The sequence below is a fragment of the Geotrypetes seraphini genome, chromosome 17, assembly GCF_902459505.1.
Source record: "Geotrypetes seraphini chromosome 17, aGeoSer1.1, whole genome shotgun sequence".
NCBI classification, from domain to species: Eukaryota; Metazoa; Chordata; class Amphibia; order Gymnophiona; family Dermophiidae; genus Geotrypetes; species Geotrypetes seraphini.
In genome coordinates this window covers 25,262,573-25,285,194 of record NC_047100.1, presented here as the reverse complement: position 1 = coordinate 25,285,194, position 22,622 = coordinate 25,262,573, and the positions used below count along the sequence as shown (strand labels likewise).

At 41.1% G+C, this 22,622-nt stretch overlaps 1 protein-coding gene across 1 annotated transcript in view; it reads left to right on the top strand.

The window, feature by feature from the left end:
* Positions 1–2,049: 2,049 nt before the first annotated feature.
* TMF1 (TATA element modulatory factor 1) overlaps positions 2,050–22,622 on the top strand; it is a 46,452-nt gene continuing 25,879 nt past the window's right edge. The window contains exons 1-8 of the mRNA XM_033926254.1: positions 2,050–2,370; positions 8,145–9,394; positions 11,671–11,774; positions 13,691–13,817; positions 15,483–15,588; positions 17,808–17,950; positions 20,645–20,811; positions 21,919–22,075. Of these exons, the coding sequence (XP_033782145.1) occupies positions 2,229–2,370; positions 8,145–9,394; positions 11,671–11,774; positions 13,691–13,817; positions 15,483–15,588; positions 17,808–17,950; positions 20,645–20,811; positions 21,919–22,075 (2,196 nt within the window). The 5' untranslated portion in view covers positions 2,050–2,228. The remainder of the gene's footprint in view (positions 2,371–8,144; positions 9,395–11,670; positions 11,775–13,690; positions 13,818–15,482; positions 15,589–17,807; positions 17,951–20,644; positions 20,812–21,918; positions 22,076–22,622) is intronic.

Genomic DNA, 22,622 nt, shown 5'->3' with positions numbered 1-22,622 from the left:
CTCAAGTCCACTTCAATCAGAGTCCATCTTAGTGCTATAGCAGCTTTTCATGAGCCAATCCATGGAAAACTCCTCTCAGCTCATCCCTTAGTGTCCAGGTTCATGCGGGGTCTTTTTAATGTGAAACCACCTCTTAAAGCCCCTCCTGTTATCTGGGATCTTAATGTAGTTCTTTCCGCTTTAATGAAGCCTCCATTTGAACCCTTGGCTACTGCTTCTTTCAAGTTTCTCACTTGGAAGGTGCTTTTTCTTATTGCTCTTACCTCTGCCAGGAGGGTCAGTGAACTCCATGCACTAGTGTCGGATCCACCTTTTACAGTCTTTCATCATGACAAGGTGGTTCTGCGTACTCATCCAAAGTTTCTCCCGAAGGTTGTCTCTGAATTCCATCTCAACCAATCCATTGTTCTGCCTGTATTTTTTCCAAAACCTCACTCTCATTCTGGTGAACAGGCTTTACATACTTTGGACTGTAAGAGGGCTCTGGCTTACTATTTAGACCGTACTAAGCCTCACAGATCATTCCCTCAACTCTTTCTGTCCTTTGATCCAAATAAATTGGGACGTCCTGTTTCTAAACGTACGTTGTCTAATTGGCTGACAGCGTGCATTTCATTCTGTTATGCTCAGACCGGACTGACACTGGAAGGTTCTGTCACAGCCCATAAAGTCCGAGCTATGGCAGCATCTGTAGCTTTCCTCCGATCCACGCCCATTGAGGAAATCTGCAAAGCTGCCACTTGGTCCTCAGTTCATACTTTTACATCTCATTATTGTCTGGACACATTTTCCAGACGGGATGGACACTTCGGCCAATCTGTTTTGCAAAATTTGTTTTCCTAATGGCCAACCTTCCCTCCATCCCTCTCTTATTAGCTTGGAGGTCACCCATCAGTCAAGAATAGCTGCCTGCTTGTCCTGGGATAAAGCACAGTTACTTACCGTAACAGGTGTTATCCAGGGACAGCAGGCAGATATTCTTGCGTCCCTCCCTCCTCCCCGGGTTGGCTTCTTAGCTGGCTTATCATAACTGGGGACCGCGCGCCTCTGTCGGGCGGGAAGGCACTCGCGCGTGCGCGGTGCGGCCTACCAGAACTTTCTAAGTTCTTAGAGTGCAATCACTCTAAAATTGTCCGTACCGGGGCTCCGTCGGTGCCGTCACCCATCAGTCAAGAATATCTGCCTGCTGTCCCTGGATAACACCTGTTACGGTAAGTAACTGTGCTTTATGGGCCTTGACCTGGGCCAATCAGAGCTTCAGGCCCCTACCTATACATTCTAGAATGCACTGGGGAAGGGAAAACTTGCCATTTTGAAGAGGTGGGCCAGCTGGCTAGAGGAAGTAGACACTAGGTGAAGGTATGTTTCCTATATGGTATGAAGCTGCAATAAAAGTATAGAGCATGCCACTCAGTCCCCCATTTAAAGTAAGATAAGGGTCGTCGTCATTGCCGGGGTGGGGGTGGTTGCGTGGTGGCAGGAGAGTGTGGGTATCTCTCCCGTTGCTAACCAGCACACTCTTTGGCAGCGGTTGATACTGGGCATCTCTCCTGCCGTTTTTATTTCTTTGTGTTTATTCTGCGCATATGTCCATCGCTATCACCAGTGCAAATTTAGCAAGTCTTTGCTACTGTCTGCCAACCTCATTTGCATAAGTGGTTTTTGGCCAATGACTCACTTTTTAAAAATTGCTACTATAACGGCTGTGACAGCAGCCCGTTGTTTTTTTGGGTTGTTTTGTTTTTTTTTTACTCTAACCAGTTCCTTTCCTCTTGCTGCCCAGCATCGCCTAAAATACCCGAGTCTGTGCCTAATCGCCCTTCTCTTCTTCAAAAGCTTTTTTTCGAGATTGCCTCCCCCTCCAACTGTAACCCCCTCCCCTAGCATCCTGTATGCCTGATTCGATTGTTGCAAGCTCCTCCGAGCAGGGACTTTTAGCGCTCAAGGCACAGCTGTTCAGAAAAGCCCGCCCTCTTTCGGGCGCGCGCGAGAGCCCCTGACGACGTCCGGAAGCGTCGACTTCCCGCGGGCTCAGCCTTATGACGTCAGCGCCCGGGTTTGTTTACTTCTACGTGGAAGGCGAGCGGAGAGGCCGGAGCCGGAGCCGGAGCCGCTGGCGGTCCCGGAGCCCCGCGGCAATGATCGCTCTCGGGCCCTAGGAGGAGGAGGAGGCGGGCAGAGAGAGAGAGGGGAAGAAAGCGTGAGGGCCCGAAGAGGCGCCGGTGGCCATGAGCTGGTTTACCGCCGCTCAGCTGTCCGTCTTCGCCAAGCAGGCGCTGTCTCAAGCGCAGAAGTCCATCGACCGCGTTTTGGACATCACGGAGGACCAGAACCCCTGGGCCGACACCGTGGTCCCCACCTTCGAAGACGGTGAGCCGCAGTTTGCCAACCCGCTTGCGAAGGCTTTCCGCCTTTTTTTTGTGGCCTGTAAAGGGTGACAACTTCGGGGGGGGGGGGGGCTTCTTTCCACCAACTTATTTTATTTACGTATTTCTATACCACTTATAGTCTCTAAGTGGTTTACATTCAGGTACTGGAGCATTTTTCCTTGTCTGTCCTGGTGGGCTCACACTCTGTCTAATGTACATGGGGGGGGGGGGGGGGTGGAGACATTTTGGGTACTTGGAGTCGTGGGTACCAGAAACTGAGGAGTCGAAGGATTTATCTACGGAGTCCACAGCCTTGCCAGGGCTGTGGAGTAGAGGTCTGCACGGGAACGGGGATCGCGGGAATCCTGTGGGGGGTCCCACGGGAATCCCCCTAACCCACGGGGCGGCCCACGGGGTCCCTCCTCTAGCCAACGGGACTCCCACGGGGATGGAAGGCTTTGGAAGCAGGATTCGTCCATATAATGGACACGTCAGCCTTAGTAAAAGAGGGGGTTTATAAGTTAATTACCTGAACAGAAAACAAACATAGGGTTCCACCAAAGAGATTCCACAAGGAAAACAGCGGCGTAAACACAAAAAAAACCAAAACTGTGGAATTGATGATCCTGTCAGAAGTAATTGCTGCTTTTTATGGGGACGTGCGGGAATGGAGGTAATTCCTTGCGGGGATGGGTGGGGACGGAGAGGATTTTGGCGGGGATGGGTGGGATTTCTGTCCTCGTGCAACTCTCTACTGTGGAGTCGGAGACATTTTGGGTTTCTGGAGCCGGAGTCATGGGTACCTGAAACTGAGGAGTCGGAGTCGAAGGATTTATCTACGGATTCCACAGCCCTGCCAGGACTGTGGATTCGGAGACAATTTTGGGTACCTGGAGCCGGAGTTGTGGGTACCAGAAACTGAGGAGTCGGAGTCTGTAGCTCTAACCACTGCGCCACACACTCCCCTATTAACTTAAACATATTTGTAGTTTTACAGAATCTAATTTCCATCATCGAGCTGATCTGATAGAGAAAAAATGTAAAAATCCAGTATATAGAAGGTTCTGCAACTTCTCTGTTGAGCTTTACACTCTTTTTTTTTTTTTTTAATGATGGAAGCTGAAGCATAACTGAAGCCCCCACCAAAAAAAAGAATTGACAACACTGATGGATACTTCACTTTAGAGCAGGGGTGTCAAAGTCCCTCCTCGAGGGCCGGAATCCAGTCGGGTTTTCTGGATTTCCCCAATGAATATGCATTGAAAGCAGTGCATGCAAATAGATCTCATGCAGATTCATTAGGGAAATCCTGAAAACCCGACTGGATTCTGGCCCTCGAGGACCGACTTTGACACCTGTGCTTTAGAGCTTGTGCATTTGAAATAATCTGCTAAAATCTAGTCTTACAGTTTTGTCTTAAGGGTTTTGGAGGTTATTTTAGTGAAGTTGTTTGGTAGCCGTGTTCACTTTTAAAAGATAATAAATATAAATAATACCGAGAAATGAAAATAAGATGAAACCTTTTTATTAGACGAACTTAATACATTTTTTGAGTAGCTTTTAAAGGCAACACCTTTTACAGATTAGGCTATTTTAGAAAACTTGAACAGCATTAACCTTCACACAGTTTGTAGTTTGGAAGAGGTCATGTTTTGGTTAGTATACATGTATTTTTTAATTTGTGTATTTCATATATGCTTTATATAATAAAGCAGATGCAAGAGTTGGCCAACTTTTTGGGGGGGATTAGGGGATGCACTTGTACTTACAGTACCTCTGATGTTTAAATTGCTCCTTAAAATGAATTCTCTAAAATTATTTTTGCCAGACTCCTTAATTGGCTGTTCCTGGACATCTGCTTCTATAAAATCTAGTATTTACATTTATAGTAAGTGCTGATATTTTACATAACCTCAAAAGCCGGTGTGCTGAATGCTGTGCACTTTTGACACTCATAGAGTTCCTATTTTTGCCACTGTTGCTTCAGAAAAGCAGCATTAGCAGAAGAAGGTTTTGGTCCTGACCCCACCGGTTGCGCGATGGGGCTGAAAAGCTGCATGTCCTCCTTCTGTGCAGCTTAGAGGGGACATTGATGTATGTATGCATAAAATTTCCTTATAAAATTACCCCCTTAGTGTCTAGGTCTTGACCTTTTACTCATAGTAATAGTTTTTGACCCTGGAAAGTTTTATTTTGTTGGCGGAGCAATGAGGACTTTAACATTATTTAACATTACTACCTTCCTGTAGTCATCTGATTTGTACTTATGAATACTTCCATTAAAGATAAAGGTAGAAGGAACCATTGTACTTCAGAATAGGAGTACTGTACAATGTAAGCTTATACTACAAGAATCTTAGTGTTTCCAGAAGCTAACATCATAAAACATTCATTTAGCTTTTTATAGCTGATGTGTCCAATTGCTTTAGCAGTAATTGTATTGAAAAGGCATCTACCGCTTCCATTTTATTTTTCCCTAATTAAAGATAAATCGATTGGGAATAAAGGTAGGATAGTTGGTAGGATATTTACAGAGGAAAAATAATTAACTTGACTCTTCATTTTGCTAGAGCATTAAGAAGGGGTGCTTGTTTTATGTTCAAAGACGCAAATATATATTAATAGGAAGGTTTAGGTCACGCTTTGTGTTTTTTGGGGGGTTGTGAGTGGTCAAGTTTAACGTTGATTATGTAAGATTCTCTGGAGGTAATTACAGGAGACGGAAGTGTGGCTATTTGCGTGGATGAATGCCAGTTCTGTGAGTAGGAGTTGGCATGGGATGGATAATTTACCTGGTAGGGCATTGTAACAGTCAGAGCTCCCAAGGAGAAAGGTGAGGGTATGTTCCTATATAGTGTGAAGCTGCAATAAAAGTATAGAGCATGTCCACTCACAGTTAAACTTAACTAATCTTTCACACTTTGCTGAATAGCTATCCTAAATGAAGACAGTAGCTGGATAACCCGTGAAATCCACTCAATGTGCAGCACCGATAACCAGATATAGAAAAGCCTATGGCGACTGTCATTTTTAAAAATAAAACTGACCACTATGGTCTCAATATTGACCCAAATGAGCAGAGATCAACAGAGAAGGGAAGAACATAGACTTGGCTTATGCTGTTGAGGAAATGGTAGGTTTCAGTTGCCCTGTTGAAGGCCAAGGAGAAATAAATAAGCTTTTAGTTACCTTAAAAATTACCATAGGAATACTCCACTCAAATATGGGCAGAATACCATTCCAAAAAGAAGGGACTAAAAGAAAGCTGTATGGAGTGTAGCTTCTATTTTGGTATGAGAGATGAGCTAATAACTTATCATATTTTGATTGTACATCAGTTATGGCACCCTCTGAAAATTATTGGGGTCTGGACTTTCTGCCTTTCAATTATATTGTAAATAAATGCTTGTAAAAAGGTTCTGGAGCACTCAACGTGTTGTAATTTTATCTAGAAATTTAAGTGCAATCCACCTAAGGGAGCAGTAATGTATCATAAACTACTTATTCCGGTGCAGGAGGGACAGGAGTCCTGTCAAATGAGTTATCTCCCCAAAATCGCATGGTCTTTTGCAGAAGGATGCCATCTCCATCTTTCGGCGCCACCTCCTCTTCCACTAGGCTGTTCCCTGTCTCCTTAGATGTCCTTTCTTCAAGTAGGTTGCGAAGGTCTTTCTGAACTGTGCTGCATATGCTTTATTGTTTTGGGGGTTTTGTTAGATTCGTGAGGATTTCGGTGCTGAGAGGACCGCAGTAGCCCTGGGGCAGCTTTGCCTGGGAGAAGACACAGACTCTATAAGCAATCTGCAGTTAACAGGGCAACCCTTTAGGGAACCTATTTAGCCGGCCTGCATTTTCATATGTGGAGCTCAGGGACTGTTCCCCTCGCAGCTAGGCTTGTATCCTGATCAGGAGCTTGAGCGCAGGCTGTTTGGCTCCATGGTAGTCTTTAGCTCCATAGTAGGATTTTAGCGGGTGCCAGCTGTGTTCACCTCCCCCTGTTACAGTGCGAGGATTTGGGGGGAGGTGTCAGTCTGGCTTCAGTCCGACTGGCAGCCAGAAGATCATAGTGTGGACACTTCTACAAAGGCAGTGGTCGTCTTCAGATTCCAGCTGCAGTGTGAGCTGAGGAAGGCAAAGCACCAGAACAGCAGTACATTACTGTGAGTACAGTCTATCATAGTCCATGAGAAAATTGTGGGTCCCAAAGTTAGGGTTTTGGGATTTCTGGGGCTAGCTGTAGGGTTCTCCAACTCTAAAACCCTCTTTTTAGAATTTTTTTTGTGTTTTGGTGCAACTCCCTCGTGCCATTTTGGATTTTTTGATTTTGAAATAAAATCCTGTTTGGGCTAAAATTGAGTTTATACTTTATATCATACCAGGATTGCGCTGGATTACAGGCTAAGGAGTGTCTGTGCACCAAGTGCTGTGGAGCACATGGTAGTGAGTCATGGGCTTAGCCTCCCCTAGTATCTCTAGGGCTGAGGAAGGGCAGAGGGCTCGGTCTGTAGGGAAAGAGTCTTCCCATTCAACAACCCTTTCTGTCATGGAACCTGAACATTGGGTTCTGTATGAGCCTGTGCATGAGGCAACATTGCTGGATCTCATGATCAAGATGGTTTTTCTGGTGCCCATCATCTCTACAAGAAGAGTATCGGAGTTACTCATGCAGAGAGCAGTTTCTAAGACTTACAGAAGCTGAGATTTCCCTTCACATGGTTCCATCGTTTTTGCTGTCAGTCAGGAAGTACATTTACCCGTGTTCCAATCCACGAGTTCCAGAAAACAGATCAAAGTGCTAAGATTGATGGATGTGCGAAGAGTTCTTCTTTGTTACCTACAGATGACCAATGGTTTTCGTCTCTCAGATCATATTTTTATTCTAACCAGTCAGGCTAGACAAGGCAGGCCAGTTTCTAAGGCATCTGTTTCTAGATGGATTCATATGGCGATTTTGTCAATGTAAACAGCCACCAATTTCTCTGAGAACATGTTCCACTCAAAGTGTGGCTTCTTTATGGGCAGAAGCTGGGCAGTTCCGCCCGAGGAAATTTATACGGCAGCCTTATGGTCTTCTCTCCATATTTTTACAAAGTTTTACAGAGTGGACATGGCAGCATAAGAGTATGTTGCATTTGAGTTCTCAGTGTTAAAAGGTAGGCTCTTCTGTCCCTCCCTAGATTCAAGGGACTGCTTTGATACGTCCCATGTGTCAGGACTCCAGTTCCTCCTGCACTGGAGATTCTTGCCTCGATAATTTTCTTTCCTGTAAGGATGGACAGGAGTCCTGACACCAGACAAGAAGTTGTTCGTGGTTTTTCACACTTCACGGTCCGGCTCTGCCCCTATCCCCCGCAAATACTCAGGGAAACGTGTATTTGTTAGGACTCATGTCCCTCCTTACAGGAAAGAAGGTAAGAACCTAATCTTCTCTTATCACACCTGATGGAGCAGGAGTCTTTGCCAGTGGAGGGTGCTGTCTCACTATCACGTTTTCAATAGCGAGGGATAGGCAAGCTTTGTAAGAATTCATGGATCTCGTCTCACCCTAGTGATTGAAAACACAATATTGAAGCCCCCTTCCCCCCACTGTTGGCAGTGCAGTTGGAAGAATTCTGCTCAGCTTAGAGGGAACAGTACTGGAGGGGAAGGAGTAAGAAGAGAAGCCTTTCAGAAAATGTAAATAGAACATTCACGCATCTATATGTATGATTCTATGCATTTTTTTCTTTTAGTATTTTTCTACTTAACCCTTTTTTTTCTTTTTAATTATGATAGGGAAAAGTTCCTCTATAATTGGCAGTTGGGACACTTCCACCTGGGGCCTGAATTCAGATGAAGAACCAGAAACTCAACCATCACTGTCGCCTACAGCAATAACCAAGCCAGTCACAAGAACTGTTATAGATGAATCGGAAAACTTCTTTAGTGCCTTTCTGTCTCAAGATGTTCAGTCTATTACAAACAGTTCTGTGGTATCCAAACCTCCCGCCAAATCCCAGCGACCTAAGGAGGTAGTAAAAAGTACTTTGGAGAAATCTGTACACCGAGATCTACCAGACTCTCACTCTGTTGCAGAGCTAGAGACAAAAGAAGAATCTCCAAGTCTGCCAAAAGAATTAAAACAGCCGGATATCCCGCAAGAGGACTTAGCAGCACAAAGCAAAGCACTTGGGCCTCATGGCCAGGAGGAAATAAAAATAAATGAAAGATCTGATGAAGTTGTACTGTCTGTGAATTCCCACACACTGAAAGCTGATGTTGGCGTAGAATGTTCTACAGGAAAGAGTGAGACACAGACTGCCCTTAAAATCTTTTCTCAGTGTACTTCCCCAGAAACCAAGGCTGTAGTTTTGGACACAAAGGAACAAAAACCTGAAGATAGGCAAAGCGATACACCTTCACCCCCTATTAGCACATTTTCATCGGGGACCTCTACAACTAGCGATATTGAGATTTTAGACCATGAGAGTGTAATTAGTGAGAGCTCAGCAAGCTCCCGGCAAGAGGTCACTGATTCAAAAGCAAGCCTTCATCTAATGCCAACATCCTTTCAACTTTTGTCTGCGCCCACCTGCTCAGAGTATAATCGCTTAGATGACTATCAGAAGCTTACAGAGAGCTGCAGCTCATCAGATGCCTTTGAAAGGATAGATTCTGTTAGTGTGCAGTCGCTGGACAGCCATAGTGTGAGTGAAATTAATTCAGATGATGAGCTCTCAGGCAGGGGATGCGCTTTGGGGTCAGTTGCAGTCGACTCGCCGACACCAAAGGCCGATGCAAATGTCTCCTTGGAAAATAAATTGGAAGAAGAGTTGAATGACACGCTGGTTGTGCACGCAGTTGAAGAAACGGAAATGGAAGAAAGTGGCCGGAGTGCAACCCCAGTCAACTTGGAGCAACCAGATGTCTTGATCACTACAGTAGCAATGAATGAGGGACAAGATTTACTGATACAACAGGAGGGGCCATTGCAAGATACAGAAAATCAGCCAGGAGCTCACGTTGAAAGTGAAGATGTTTGGAAGGTAATAATGCAAAATACAAAGCAAGGTTACTATACATTCCACAGCCTGATTTGTAGATAATGATTATATTAAAATCATGTACATCTAATGATGTCATATACATCTAATTCCCTGCTGTATGTAATTAGGCTTACGCTGTAAGAAGAAAGCCATCTTATTGCAGGGGATTAGGTTGTACATGCCTTATTTTGCTTTTTTCTGAAGATCCAGCATTTTTAGGATTATAGGCAGCGAATTACCCGGTATCAATTTAGCAGGTTGAGGGCCCGATTCCTTGAGTATATTTTGCCATCCTGTGTAGAAAACAGATTTGCTGAGGCTTCAAAGTAATACAGAGCACCATCAATCTTGCCCTCCAAATAATTAAATGTTCTGTGGCATTAGTTCGTTTGTTCCAGCATTGAACTTGACCTCTGATGCAGTCAGTTGTGGAACAGCTTGCTCTTTATGTGGTGATAGGTTCTATTGTTTAAAATAAAATGCTGAAGTAAGAGATGTTTACAGAAAAAGCGTAGTAGTGCTATACTGGTGGGTATTTTATTTTCTAGTAGTGATTGCTGTCTTTCCCAGTATTGTCTGAAATACAGAAGATGAGAGGTCAAAGTACCAGGTTTTAGGTTAGGTAAGCACAGTTTTTACAGAGTAGATGATAACTTGTTCAGTTATCCTTGTTCATGTTGCTGTTGATACATGCCAGATATCACACACAGTATGAGGTTGCTTACTAGGCTTCTCTCCTTATCCAGTGTAAGTCTCTCTTCCTCCTGTATATTCTGACACCTTAGTGCAACACCAGTTTGCCTGCCCCTGCCACATGTCTAATACCCGGCTTCTCATCTCTGTATCTAGGACAAAACTCACAAGTCAGTCTGTCTCTATCTTGTGGTTAAGAGCAAAAAAAACCTTCCGAACAGATGTGCACGATACAGGCACTTTATTCAGTAAATAACAAAAGTTGCATAGTAACAATCCACTTTTGCCTTAGAGAAACGGGGACCCAATAAGGGCTGTGTTTCAATTAAGAAATCTTCCTCATGGGTCCCAAGTTTCCTTTTGAGAACAGAAATGAGAATGGCAACAAATATACATAAAAAGCTAGTACCTGAGAAAATAAGGGGAAAGACTCACCATGGTGAGAAGTCTCGTAGCAGTGCTGTAGACGGAATATGAGAACACCGCAGGAAACACTTAACTAGTTGAGTCGTTAAATGACTTTTATCTTAAATTGGGGTTCATACCGATGATTTCTTTACCCTAGAGAACTTGAGCTTTAAACTCTGTAGCATAGATATCCATTCCTCTGCTTTATGGAGATGGGGGGTCTAAATAGGCAAGCATGAAGGGATTGTCCATAAAGTGGTTTCAGGTAAAGAATCTAACCTCTTGCCAAAGAATTGACTGCTGCATCTCCTAGATGCACAGTGGATTCTTCATTATCTGGAGGTGACGGAAGTTCAGAAAATCGGACATATTGTTGTCTTTGGTGGAGCGAGAAACGGAGCAACAGCATCCGACGCCATATTGGCTTATGGAAAGAGTTGCATCTGCACAAGGAAAGCAGGCTCTCCCGGATTAGAGAGACGGCATCCTCTTGAGCAGTGGCTCCAATAGATATTTGCCAGGTGGTCACATGGTCATTATTACATTCTTTCATGAAGCACTGTAGGTTTGATCAACACCAAAAGAAGCTTCCACTTGCACGGCTGCAAGTGCTTAGGGTGGGAAAGAGGGGTTATCAAGCCAGCTTTTCATAAGGATTGCTCTGCTAGACCCCACAGGTTCTGGGTTGATTTGGTATTGCCATATTTCTTTCCTTTAGTTCTACCAGACCAGTCCAGCGACTCTCCTGGATTCTCAGTGGAACAAGAACCTACTGTGATTCAAGACTTCTTGAGCTTTGCAAGAATTCTTATGTTTCAAAACATTTGTGTTAGTTGTTATACCATCTTGCTGTTGGTAGTTTATTTAAATCTGGTAGATGACAATTACAATTCAAGGAAGAAGGAAATGCCTCGTCTCTCTTGCTTTATCGGTCAAAATACTAGACGTATGGCTGCATGGTGCCCTTACAGGGTTGAGCTCATAACTGGTCTGTCTCGTCTCCATCTTTTAGTTGGCAGGCAAAACCCACAGGTTCTGGGCTGGTCTCATAGGACTAAAGGAAAGAAAATTAACAGGTAAGATGTTTCTTTTATTTTGTGTTTATTTTTTCATTTCCTCTGATTATTTGTGGTAGATCTGAATATTTTCTTTGTTTTATGTATTTTTAATTTCAGCAAATTAATGAACTAACTGCAAAATTAGAAAAAAGAGAGACACAGTTATTAATTGTTAGTAAAGAAAAAGCACGACTGGAGGAAGCTTTTGACAACCTCAGTGAGTAAGTGTGATTTTTTTATTTTTTATTTTATTTTAAATTTAATTAAATTAAATTTTTTTTACCCGCAACTTGCATTGCATATAGGTTTCTAACGAGAATGAGAAGGATTAAGCAGCAATCCGACTGCTCTCCTCTTAATTTTGTTGTAAAGTATCTCTATAAATAATTCTTGTAATCCCTACTTGGAGCAAGCTGTGATTTTGGAAATAGCTTTAATAAATACTTGTCGGGATTGATTGTAGTAGTAATGACTTGGGCAGATAATTTGAGTCTTGTTTCTGTGGAATGCAGTGGAGGCAGCATTCATAGCCCTGGGGGAGGGGGGTGACAGTCTGTGCCACTGCTCAGTAGCGACACCCAGTGGGTCTGACTCAAGTTGCACATTTTTGTTAGCTGCTTCTTGGAGCTGTTTGTGGTTTTTGGCCCTTAGACAAGAAGAGTTGTGGTAATAGCTGGGTTGAGTTAGAAGGGAGTTAATAAGGGGAAAAATCCCTGGGTAGTTGCAAATGAAGGCCTGTTGTGTTACACGCCCAACAGAGGCCAAGTAGTTTCTGAAGAAAGCAGTGAATTTTTTGTGTGTTTTCAATCTCTATTGTGACATTAAGAATATGCTTAGCTTGTAGTTCATTATACACAATGTAGGGTTCAGTAGTGTATTGGACTGTACTATATTGAGAGTACTGAGCTCCACAAAGATTTGCTGCGCCCAGAAAGAGGGAACACTCAGAAGAGACACCCTGATTGAGTGCCACAGTTATCAGGGCTGCTTTTCTCAAGTTGCTTGTTCCAGAGGCATTGGAACTGGAGTATTTGAAGCTAAAAGAATACAGAAGTTCCAAAGAATTTGCTATTTGCACAATAAAGCAGCGTTAATACATTGGGGGACTGATACCCATGCAAATGGGTTTGTCCATGTTATGTTCAGGAGCACAAATGCATAATCTGTGACCCGTTGGCTTATATACTGATGACGTTTCTCATTGGTTTGTCTATTTAATCTTGCAGTGTTTTAAACAGTCACGGCTTTCAGAAAAAAATAAAAAAATCAAAGCAGTTTTGAGGTACCATGTTAAAACATGCCCACCTCTGTATATGTTTAATTTTTCTAAATATATATTAATGCCATTCTTTCATCAGTCTGTAATTTTACATTTGTATATCCAAAAATAGTAAGGTAAGAACGTTAAACACTCTGGATTGAAAAAAAGCGTAGTAGTGCTACATGGAAAGAAACCACTCGTGGGACACATTCTATTAACAATATGAATATAATTAGAGGCAAATATACTTGTTTTTAAAATATTCTAGTAAAGGCTAGAGAATGTCATGGGGACAATTTTTTCCCCGTCCCCACGGAAACTAATTTTCCTGTCCCTATGAGATTTTTTTCCTGTCCCGTTCCTGCAAGCTCTGTCCTCATCGGCACAAGCCTCTCAAATTGAAAGAGGATAGATTCCGTACGAACATAAGGAAGTTCTTCTTCACCCAGAGAGTGGTGGCAAACTGGAACGCTCTCCCGGAGTCTGTCATAGGGGAAAACACCCTCCAGGGATTCAAGACAAAGTTAGACAAGTTCCTGCTGAACCAGAACATACGCAGGTAGGGCTAGTCTCAGGGCGCTGGTCTTTGACCTGAGGGCTGCCGCGTGAATGGACTGCTGGGCACAATGGACCACTGGTCTGACCCAGCAGCGGCATTTCTTATGTGTTCAAGGTTTCTGTGGTTAAGACAGTTTACAGGAATGGGGCAGGGACAGGATGGGATGGAGAAATTGAGTTTCTGCGGGGATGGGAGAAAATTTGTCCCCGTGTCATTCTCTAGTAAAGACACTGTAACCTCTACAATGTGCCTCTACAATGCAGTGCTTTGGAAATATAAAAATAACTGTCACTAATAAATCTTGCTTTTAAATTTAGTGAAATGCTTAGGCTTCAAGAAGAAAGCAGTAACATTTCATCTGTCAGAGAAGAGTTTACACAGCGGATAGCAGAAGCTGAGAAGAAGGTGAAGCTAGCTTGCAAAGAACGAGATGTGGCTAAAAAGGTAATTAATGGACAGCCCTAACTTGTAGCCATGGAAAATGTGCTGGTCCAGTATCAACACAGTAAAAAGTATTTTAAGATGCGAGAAATGCATGTACTTTTAATACTATTCTATTACTTTGCCATGTAAAAATCAAGTTGCAAAGGAGGGGCAAGAAACAGGAATAAGTTAAACACGTGTAATGTTTAGTGGTATATCTTGAAGGTGATCTGTGATCTGAAGGCGCAGTGGTTGGAGCTACAGCCTCAGCACCCTGGGGTTGTGGGTTCAAACCCTGCGCTGCTCCTTGTGATCCTGGGCAAGTCATTTAATCCTCCATAGCCCCAGGTACATTAGATAGATTGTGAGCCCACCAGGACAGAGAGGGAAAATGCTTGAGTACCACCTGATTGTAAAACTGCTTAGATAACCTTGATAGGCGGTATATAAAAACCTAATAAACTTGAAACTTTGTACTGAAGCTTTCTGACTAAGACAACTAGTATCGAAATAAGTGTACCCCAGGGCTGACGAAATATTTTGCTAACATGGGCACCAGCTGATTTTTTTTTTTCTGTCTAAGTTATCTTCCACTCTTTGTGCTCATTGTTTATTTTGTGGGGGGGGTTTCTATACCTCTCCTTGTATTTAGCCTTGTCCCATAAGTGTCCCAGGCTGCAGGAGCAAGCACCTAAGATTTTTCCACCATTGTAACTGTTTGTAGATGACAGATGAGAGACCCAGCCATTTGGGTAGAATATGCAGAATATAACACTTGCTCTAAATACTGTACAAAGCCTTAATGACTTCTTTGTGAATAAATTTATGAAAAAGCATCACTGTACCGTAGTTATGGTACCTGTCTGCCTAAAAAGAATTAATGCTCCATACTTATTTAACATATTTACAAATCGCATCTTCAAAGCAGTAGATAAAACACATTACGATTAATAACCACATCACCTTAAAAATGAGCTATGAGGAATGATTTGCATGAACATGAAAGGTGCTTATTTGTAACCTAGTTTTGAAAGACATAAAATGCAAACAGAAATCATGCCTATAATAATCCCGCATACGCTGAAATGGATGTGAAAGCTGGTGTAAATATATGCATGGAACCACAAGGAATTCGGCAGGGTACAGACCCACGTAGACAAAACAGGAGTGGGAGAATGGATCTTCCACCAAAACAAAGCCAATGGATAAAGCCAAAGCATTCTGCCCAAACTGTTTGTTAGTGTCCAAAATGAACAGTCCAAACACAGCACAGTACTGTGTTTTGGCATGGCATCAGGGGTACTGAGAATTTGAATCTTGTTCACAATATAGCTCATTAAATCTCGAAAAAAAGCATATGTCATAAATCAAAACAAATAAGTGTATGTATGTTTATATGTGTGTGTATATATTATTAAAAATATGGTTGAAAATGAGAATAGGTTTAGGTTTTCACATTTTAGTGTTTCCGTCTGGTTTAACATATGTCATGTTTTCATGTTGTATGTTGCTGTTTTCCTGTTCTCTTTTTGGTTATATGATTTTGAACAATTGGTTTATTAAATGAGCTTTTCTCCATAGAAACACGACTTCTACATAATAATGCTATCAAAATATTATTAAATGTGAAAATGCTTTGTAATATTTGCACGTCTTGACTAGAAGGACTGTTGCTCTTGGTTTTAGGAAGTAAAGATGCTCAAAGAAGAATTAGCTACTAGATTAAATAGTAATGAAACACTTGAACTGTTGAAAGAAAAGGACGCACAGATCAACGAATTGCTGGAAGAAGGTGGGCATGGGCTAGTTTTTTACTCCCCCCCCCCTTTTTTTTAACAAGCTATGATCATTTTGTTTGACCAGTTTCCTAAAATATTATGAAATGCATAGCTACTCTTTTTTTCATATGTCATGGTACTTAAATGTGAGATACTTTTTATTTTACAAATTCTTTTACCTGTGGGTGGTGGGTTGTGTGTTGTTTTTTTATTCTGTTTGTTTGTTTTGCAAGTGTTGAGATGCCAATTCTGGGGCTTGCTGAAATTTGTAGCACGCAGGCATGACATGATTATGGGCAGGGTCCCTGGTCTGCAATTTCACAGCTGTGGGAATGGCCATAAAACTTGAGCCTTCCAATGGAAGGGGCTGGTGGCTGCAGAATTGCCATGGGAGACTCGGTGCCTGAGCCAAATCGGAAGCAGAGGATTCCGTTAGCTGTTTATAGATTATTACGTTTGATTTTTTTAAAAAATCACTTTTTTTTACAACATGATTTAAAAGTCGGAAATTATTGTCAAAGTTTTCTTGAAAATAAAATAATCAAACTTTCTCAAAGATCACTGTTACACACAGGGAGGTCCTTTTATTAAACCGTGGTAAGCGCTAGCATCCTGTGGTAAATTTGCCCATCTGCGCACATATACCACGTGCTAAAATCCAAGGGGGCATGTTGTGGAGAGTGGGTATGGCGGTGCTAATTAGCGTGGGAGGCATTGCTCTGTGATTAATGTGTGGCCCTTACCGCTTCTAAAATATGTGTCAGTAGGGCCACACATGGCAGCTTTTTTAAGTGGCTGTATGTCATTGGTGAAATTAGCGCGTGGGAAAAAGAAAAAGCCATTTTCAGCCATGGCCCAAGTAGCGTTAGCGTGCAGGAAAGGCATGCATAAATGGCTTGCTAAGGCCACTTTTGCTGTGGTTTTAGTAAAAGGAGTCCAAGATTTTTCTTTGCTTTGCCATCCCTAATATCTATTAGAACGTTTGTTTGCATTTCAACTTAATTTTCTGTTCAAAGAGCTTTTTGAACAAATGTTCATACTTTGAAATAGGTTGACTAAAGTACGTAAAAAATAAAAATTTATTTTAAAAATTTGCATTCCGCTTATAAGCTAAGTGGATTACAGCATTTACATACATAAATCCAATTATTACTGCATCATTACATCACAGACATACAATTCTTACAAATATTCAATCATAAATGACAAGGAGAAACAGCAGAGTCTGCCAAATCTACAGGAATGCTCTAACAAAACCAATTTTCAGAGATTTCATAAGACTTCAGATTTTCACACAGCCTTAATGTACCTTTCAGAGCATTCTATAATGGTGAACTAGCCACAGAAATTGCTGTCATCCATGTTTTTTTATAATGTATTTCATGTACATTCTCAAGTGTTAACTTCACTGTTGATTCTGACTGCAGAGAGCGAGATGGTAAATACTTCCTTAACACTTGCACTAAATACCATGGTGCCTTTCCATATACAATAAAACCTTGGTTTACGAGCATAATTCGTTCCAGCAGCATGCTTGTAATCCATAGCACTCGTATGTCAAAGTGAATTTTCCCATAGGAAATAATGGAAACTCAGACGATTCGTTCCACAACCCCAAATCTTTAATACAATATACTATACTTACTTGTATTGCAAGACCTCACTGATTTAGAACAGTCACTACACTCCTGCAGCGTCAGAGAGAGAAGAACCATCGGCTCAGTTGTGATGATGTGACGCATATATACTGTACGTTCTCGTATTGCAATACATTGCTTGAATATCAAGTAAAAATTTAATCAAATGTTTTGCTTGTCTTGCAAAACACTTGCAAACCAAGGTTTTACTGTACTATATTTCCATATAACTATATTTCCTGACTTTCATATTGGAATTGATCAAGGGGCAATGATTATAAAAGAGTAAAACTCATTCCAGAGGCCTGGATCTTTTCATATTCAGAATATTTTGTTAATTTGTTTTTTGTTTTTTTTGTTTTTTAGATAATAATTATAAAGGTTATTTCTAATATAAGAGAGATTTCACTACTCGTGATAAACAGATGTACCAGCAATGGGTATAAAATTTAGCATTTAAAGAAAACATGTACATAAGGTACAAAATAACTTCTCTTCTTCCTGAGAAGAATTAATGCATACAGAATTGGTACTTTGAATCGTAGCAGGTTTTTTTTGAAATTTCTGTGTTATAGCCGCTATATTTTGCTTTGCAGGTGAAAAGCTTTCAAAACAGCAGCTGCGCAATTCCAACATAATAAAAAAATTAAGAGCCCAGGAGAAGGACAGTGAAAACATCAGTGCAAAACAGAGCAAAAAGATTAAAGAGCTTGAAGAAGAATTGCAACATTTAAGACAGGTTGATATGAGTAAATAGTGGTCATTTATAATACAGGAGGTGGTATATGTAGAGCTCTAGGATCAAGTTGTGGAAGGAGGAAATGTTTGTTCTTTTCCGTCTGTTTTATGGGACAGCCATTAGATAATATTTAAACCCTCTTTGCAAGTTCTGACTTTTACTAGGGTACTAGGGCAAATAGGAGGTTACAGCTAAATGGTAGCAGTGGGAAAGGAACTTAATGGGGATTATCAGTCAGTATATTGTGTGATCGTGGCACCGAGGTTCCCCCTTCTTCAAGCCCAGCATGTGGGTCTGGTCTCAGCATGGCTGCACTTTTCAAGGCTGTATTGTTTGCTCCCCTGATGAGCCAAACATCGGTGAAACGAGGTCGCTTGTTGGGAAGATTGGAGAAGATGTAACAGCGTTGGAGCTCAAGTTGTCTTTTGTCAGCTAAGTCCTTCGGGTGGCTTTGCCCTTTTCTAAACTTAAGCTGTTCTCTGAGGGAGTTTTTTTGCCAGTGAAAGTATCAAAAGCAGTTTTGATTTGTACCTTTTGGTTCTATACTGCTACATTAGTCTGAGGCTTTTTCTCCCTCTTTTTGGGTGCATGCTGGGTTTGAAGAGGGGGGTACCTCGGTGCCACGATCACACAACATATTATATGTTAACATTATAAGTCGGTGCAAGGAAAGCAGGTAGAGGGAGATGCTGAATGAGAGAGCAAGGAAGGGAAGGTTCCTGGAGATGCCATTTTTTTTTGTAACACACTGTTTTCTGGGGCAGTGAGGGATGGAGATGCATGTAGAATTCTGTTAGCGGCTCATGCAAATAAATTTAAGTCACCAGGCGTTTGATGTAAGTCTTGAAGATGTGCATAAGCTTTGAAGACCACATTAGTCCTTACAGAGAGGAATAATATAATTGCATACTAACCCCTGCCCCTTTTATGAAGCTGTATTAGGCTTTTTTATTGCCACCCGTAGCAGTTCTGACACTTGTAGAATTCCTATGAGCGGCAGAGCTAATAAGGCCAGTGATTAAAAAAAAAAAAGAAAAGAGGGGTAAATGCAGAAATATAAACTCATCCAAAATAAGGCAGCTAAGTTATAAACAGGAAATTAAAAAGAATGGTGACGTGGCTCCTATTTTAAGCACGTTGCAAGCTTTAAAATCAAGTTGTTTTTTTTTTTTAATAATTCTTTATTTGTTTTCAAATTGAACAGCAAGTACACAAAAGAATGTTATACAAATTATACCACAATAGCACATTAATATCTACCACATAAAAGTCTAGTGATGCAATAACCCCCCCAACCACCCACCCTTCATCACATTTTCAATAGAAATGTACACATATTATATAGCATATTATAACATATTATGTAAAATTATTCCCTACTCCCTCCCCCCCTTAGTGTGCTAAAAATGAAAAAGAAAAGAAGAGAAGAATTGATGACTATTCACTACAATATTTTACCAATGACCCCCCAAAGAGGGACATATACTAACCTTTTGGTTTTTTTTAATGAGAGTAACTCCTTATTTAGCACTGTTGGTGCAGAAGTAGGAACCCAGTCAATGGCTGTGATTCTTGCAGCAAAAGTTTTTTCATTACCACAGCTGGGAAAGTGTAAGCTGGCAGACTGTCAAAGTTTTAGTTGAGTAGCTCCTTCACTCTGAAATCGGTTGCCTTTAAACCTGAAAAATGAAGGATCTGTCGCAAATTTGGGTCTTAAATAAGGCATGGGACTAGGTTGTTCGCTGAGATAGGATCCAGGAGGTGTGGCTTTATGCTATTGTATTTTTATGTGGTTGTATTGTAAACCACTTATGTGTTGCCAAGAAATGCAGTGTATTTTAAGTTTTATAAATTATCGGAACATGGCAGATTGATGGTTGAAGAAGGGATGGAAGTGTTCCTAATTTTTCTTCCTCTTCTTTTGATATAATATGGTGTAATGTTCGGTATCTTGGATTTAGATTTGTTTGTCTTTCCAAGGTGTGTTCCAATATAGGCACAGTATGAATTTCTCTTCCCAGAAGGTTTACGATCTTTAAATGTGTACCTGGAGCAATGAAGGGTGAGGTGACTTGCTAGTTCTCAGCATACCAGACTGATGCAGGGACTTCTACCGTTTTTAAAGCAGGCTTTTGCCCTGCAGTTTAAATTCCTTCTTCGGTTCATAGTTGTTCTCTTGTGAGACTTATTTTTGTCACATGTTCTAGGCATTTATTGAAATGTGATTAAAGAAAGTTCATACAAGTTATTTAAGTTACTATTATAAATTGTATATGGAGTGTAGCAAGATGAAGAATATGTAATTAGTTGTTCTTAAATTAGGAAGAGAAAATAAAGCACAGAATAACCTAACCAAAAATGAACAACTGGGGCTAGGGCAAGTAGAAGAAAGCCAGATGACTGAGGGCCCTGTTCCGAGTTTTTCAACTTCATATATTGGACATATTTTCACATATTTTAAAAAAAATATCATTCTAGATTGGACTGTTTTTTAAAGCCGCATGTTTTCAGTCTCTTTGATGTAAAATTTTGCTTCTTCCTTAAATCTTCATCCTGGTCCCTCTTGTTGCAAGACTAGATCTTTGCCTGTGAATGCTGATGTAGTTATCAGAACAAGGGTGTGTATCGAGGATGAAATGAACTGCTGGTTTTTTTAAATTGTAAAATTGAGTAATAATTCGTATTCATCTTTAGGTGCTTGATGGGAAAGAGGAGCTGGAGAAACAACATCGAGAGAACATAAAAAAGCTGAACAGTGTGGTCGAGCGGGAAGAAAGGGATCTCAGCCGGCTTCAAGCCGATATGGAAGAGCTTCAAGAAAATAATCGAAGTCTTCAGGCAACACTCGACAGCTCGTTCAGGTAAGCAAATCCTATCAAAACAACAAAAGTAAAACTTAATTCCTTTTGCTGTTACTAGCCAAATGTGCTTGAAGTTTAATACAAATGAAATGAAACTGGTTTTCTTTAGCATCCCTCCAGACTGGCACAGGCGGATGGGTTTACCCTCCTCTGCCAGCAGGTGGAGACAGAGAACAGCGGACTTCTGGCAGTAGTGTAAGAGGGCTCTGTAGTTCCCCTAGAAGTCGGTCTGTTCTCGGTCTCTAGCAGGTGGAGGTGGTAAGTCTGTGAAGTCCCTGTTTCAGTTCAGATGTATTTTGATGGAATTCATTATGTCACATTTATAAAATGGAAAGCATAATTGCTTTACAAAAAGGTAATTATAATAAATTTATAAAGATCTGGGGGCCATTGAAAGCCTACTGTAATGAATAGATGCCGTTTTATATTGGAAGTATATTTGTAAGGTGAGGGGGAGGGGGAGGGTGGGTTGTCTAAATTATACGGAAGGTTTGAATATATAAATAAGAGTATTTATATATATTTGATTAAATATGAATGGAAGGGGTGGGTGGGAAGGGAATAATCTTATGTATCTGAATTTATTAAGAAAATTCAAGTGATGTATTTAATCTTAAATGTTTTATTAATTGTACACTTGATGTAAGTTTTTAAAAATGAATAAAGAATTAAAAAAAAAAAAAGATGTATTTTTAATCTTAATTTGTTGGTGTTTGGAGAAAACTGGGGATTAGTTCGAAACGTCTCTCCTACAAATGAAATGAAAGTTGTTTTTATCATAATGCTGTACAAATCGAGGGTGGGCAACCACAGTCCTCGAGGGCCTCAGCCCAGTTGGGTTTTCAAGATTTCCACAATGAGATCTACATACAATGAAAGCAGTACATGCAAATCGATCTTATATGATCTCGCGTGTATTCATTGTGGAAATCTTGACGCCTGATTGGGTTTTGGTCCTTGAGGACTGTGGTTACCCTCTCCTCGTATAACTACATGCCACTTGAGCTTTGTCTTATTTAGTGTGAGGTATCGTGTAATGTTTCGTTTCTTTTGGTTATACTGACCTTTGACCTATGTGAACATTTCTGCATTGCTGTTTTCTTATAGAGAACTCGCAGAACTTCACAAAACCAACGCTGCGAAAGACAGTGTAGCTCAAGAAGCAGCTCTAAGCTGCGAGATGAGAGCAAAGGAGGAGCTTTCTATCGCATTGGAGCAGGCGCAGGAAGAGGGCCAGCGGCAACAGGAGGCTTTAGTAATTCAGGTTGTCTTCAGCTTTGATTCCTTTTTATTTATTTTTCTTTATTTATGAATTTTCAAATAACATCCCAAGAATAATTCTTGCTACAGAAATACAGGAAAGCAAAAGAACTGAACAGCAAGAGGAAAAACACAACTTCCCATCAAAAAAAGTAAAAACGAAACCCGTACTTAGACCCCTAGATTACAAGGAGAGCCAAATATTTAAATTGAAGAGAAAAAGGTATTCATTTTAAAAGAAAAGGCTTACTATGAAAGCAGCTGCAAACACTAAACTAAAGCCCTTCTAATCGGTCCTTGATGATTTTCTTGACTGCCAGGAATTCCTTCAGGTGTTCTGGAGAAAAAAATGTATATTTGGTTCCCAAATACTTTACCAAGCATTTTCAGGGATATGCTAAAAGAAACGTAGCACCCAATTTAATAGTGTCCTGTCGCATTGAAAGAAAATCTTTCCTTCGCTCTTGAGTTGTCTTAGAAACGTCAGGGTATAGCCAAACTTTTTGTTCTCCAAATAATTTTTGAGCATTTCTGAAATATAATTTTAAAAT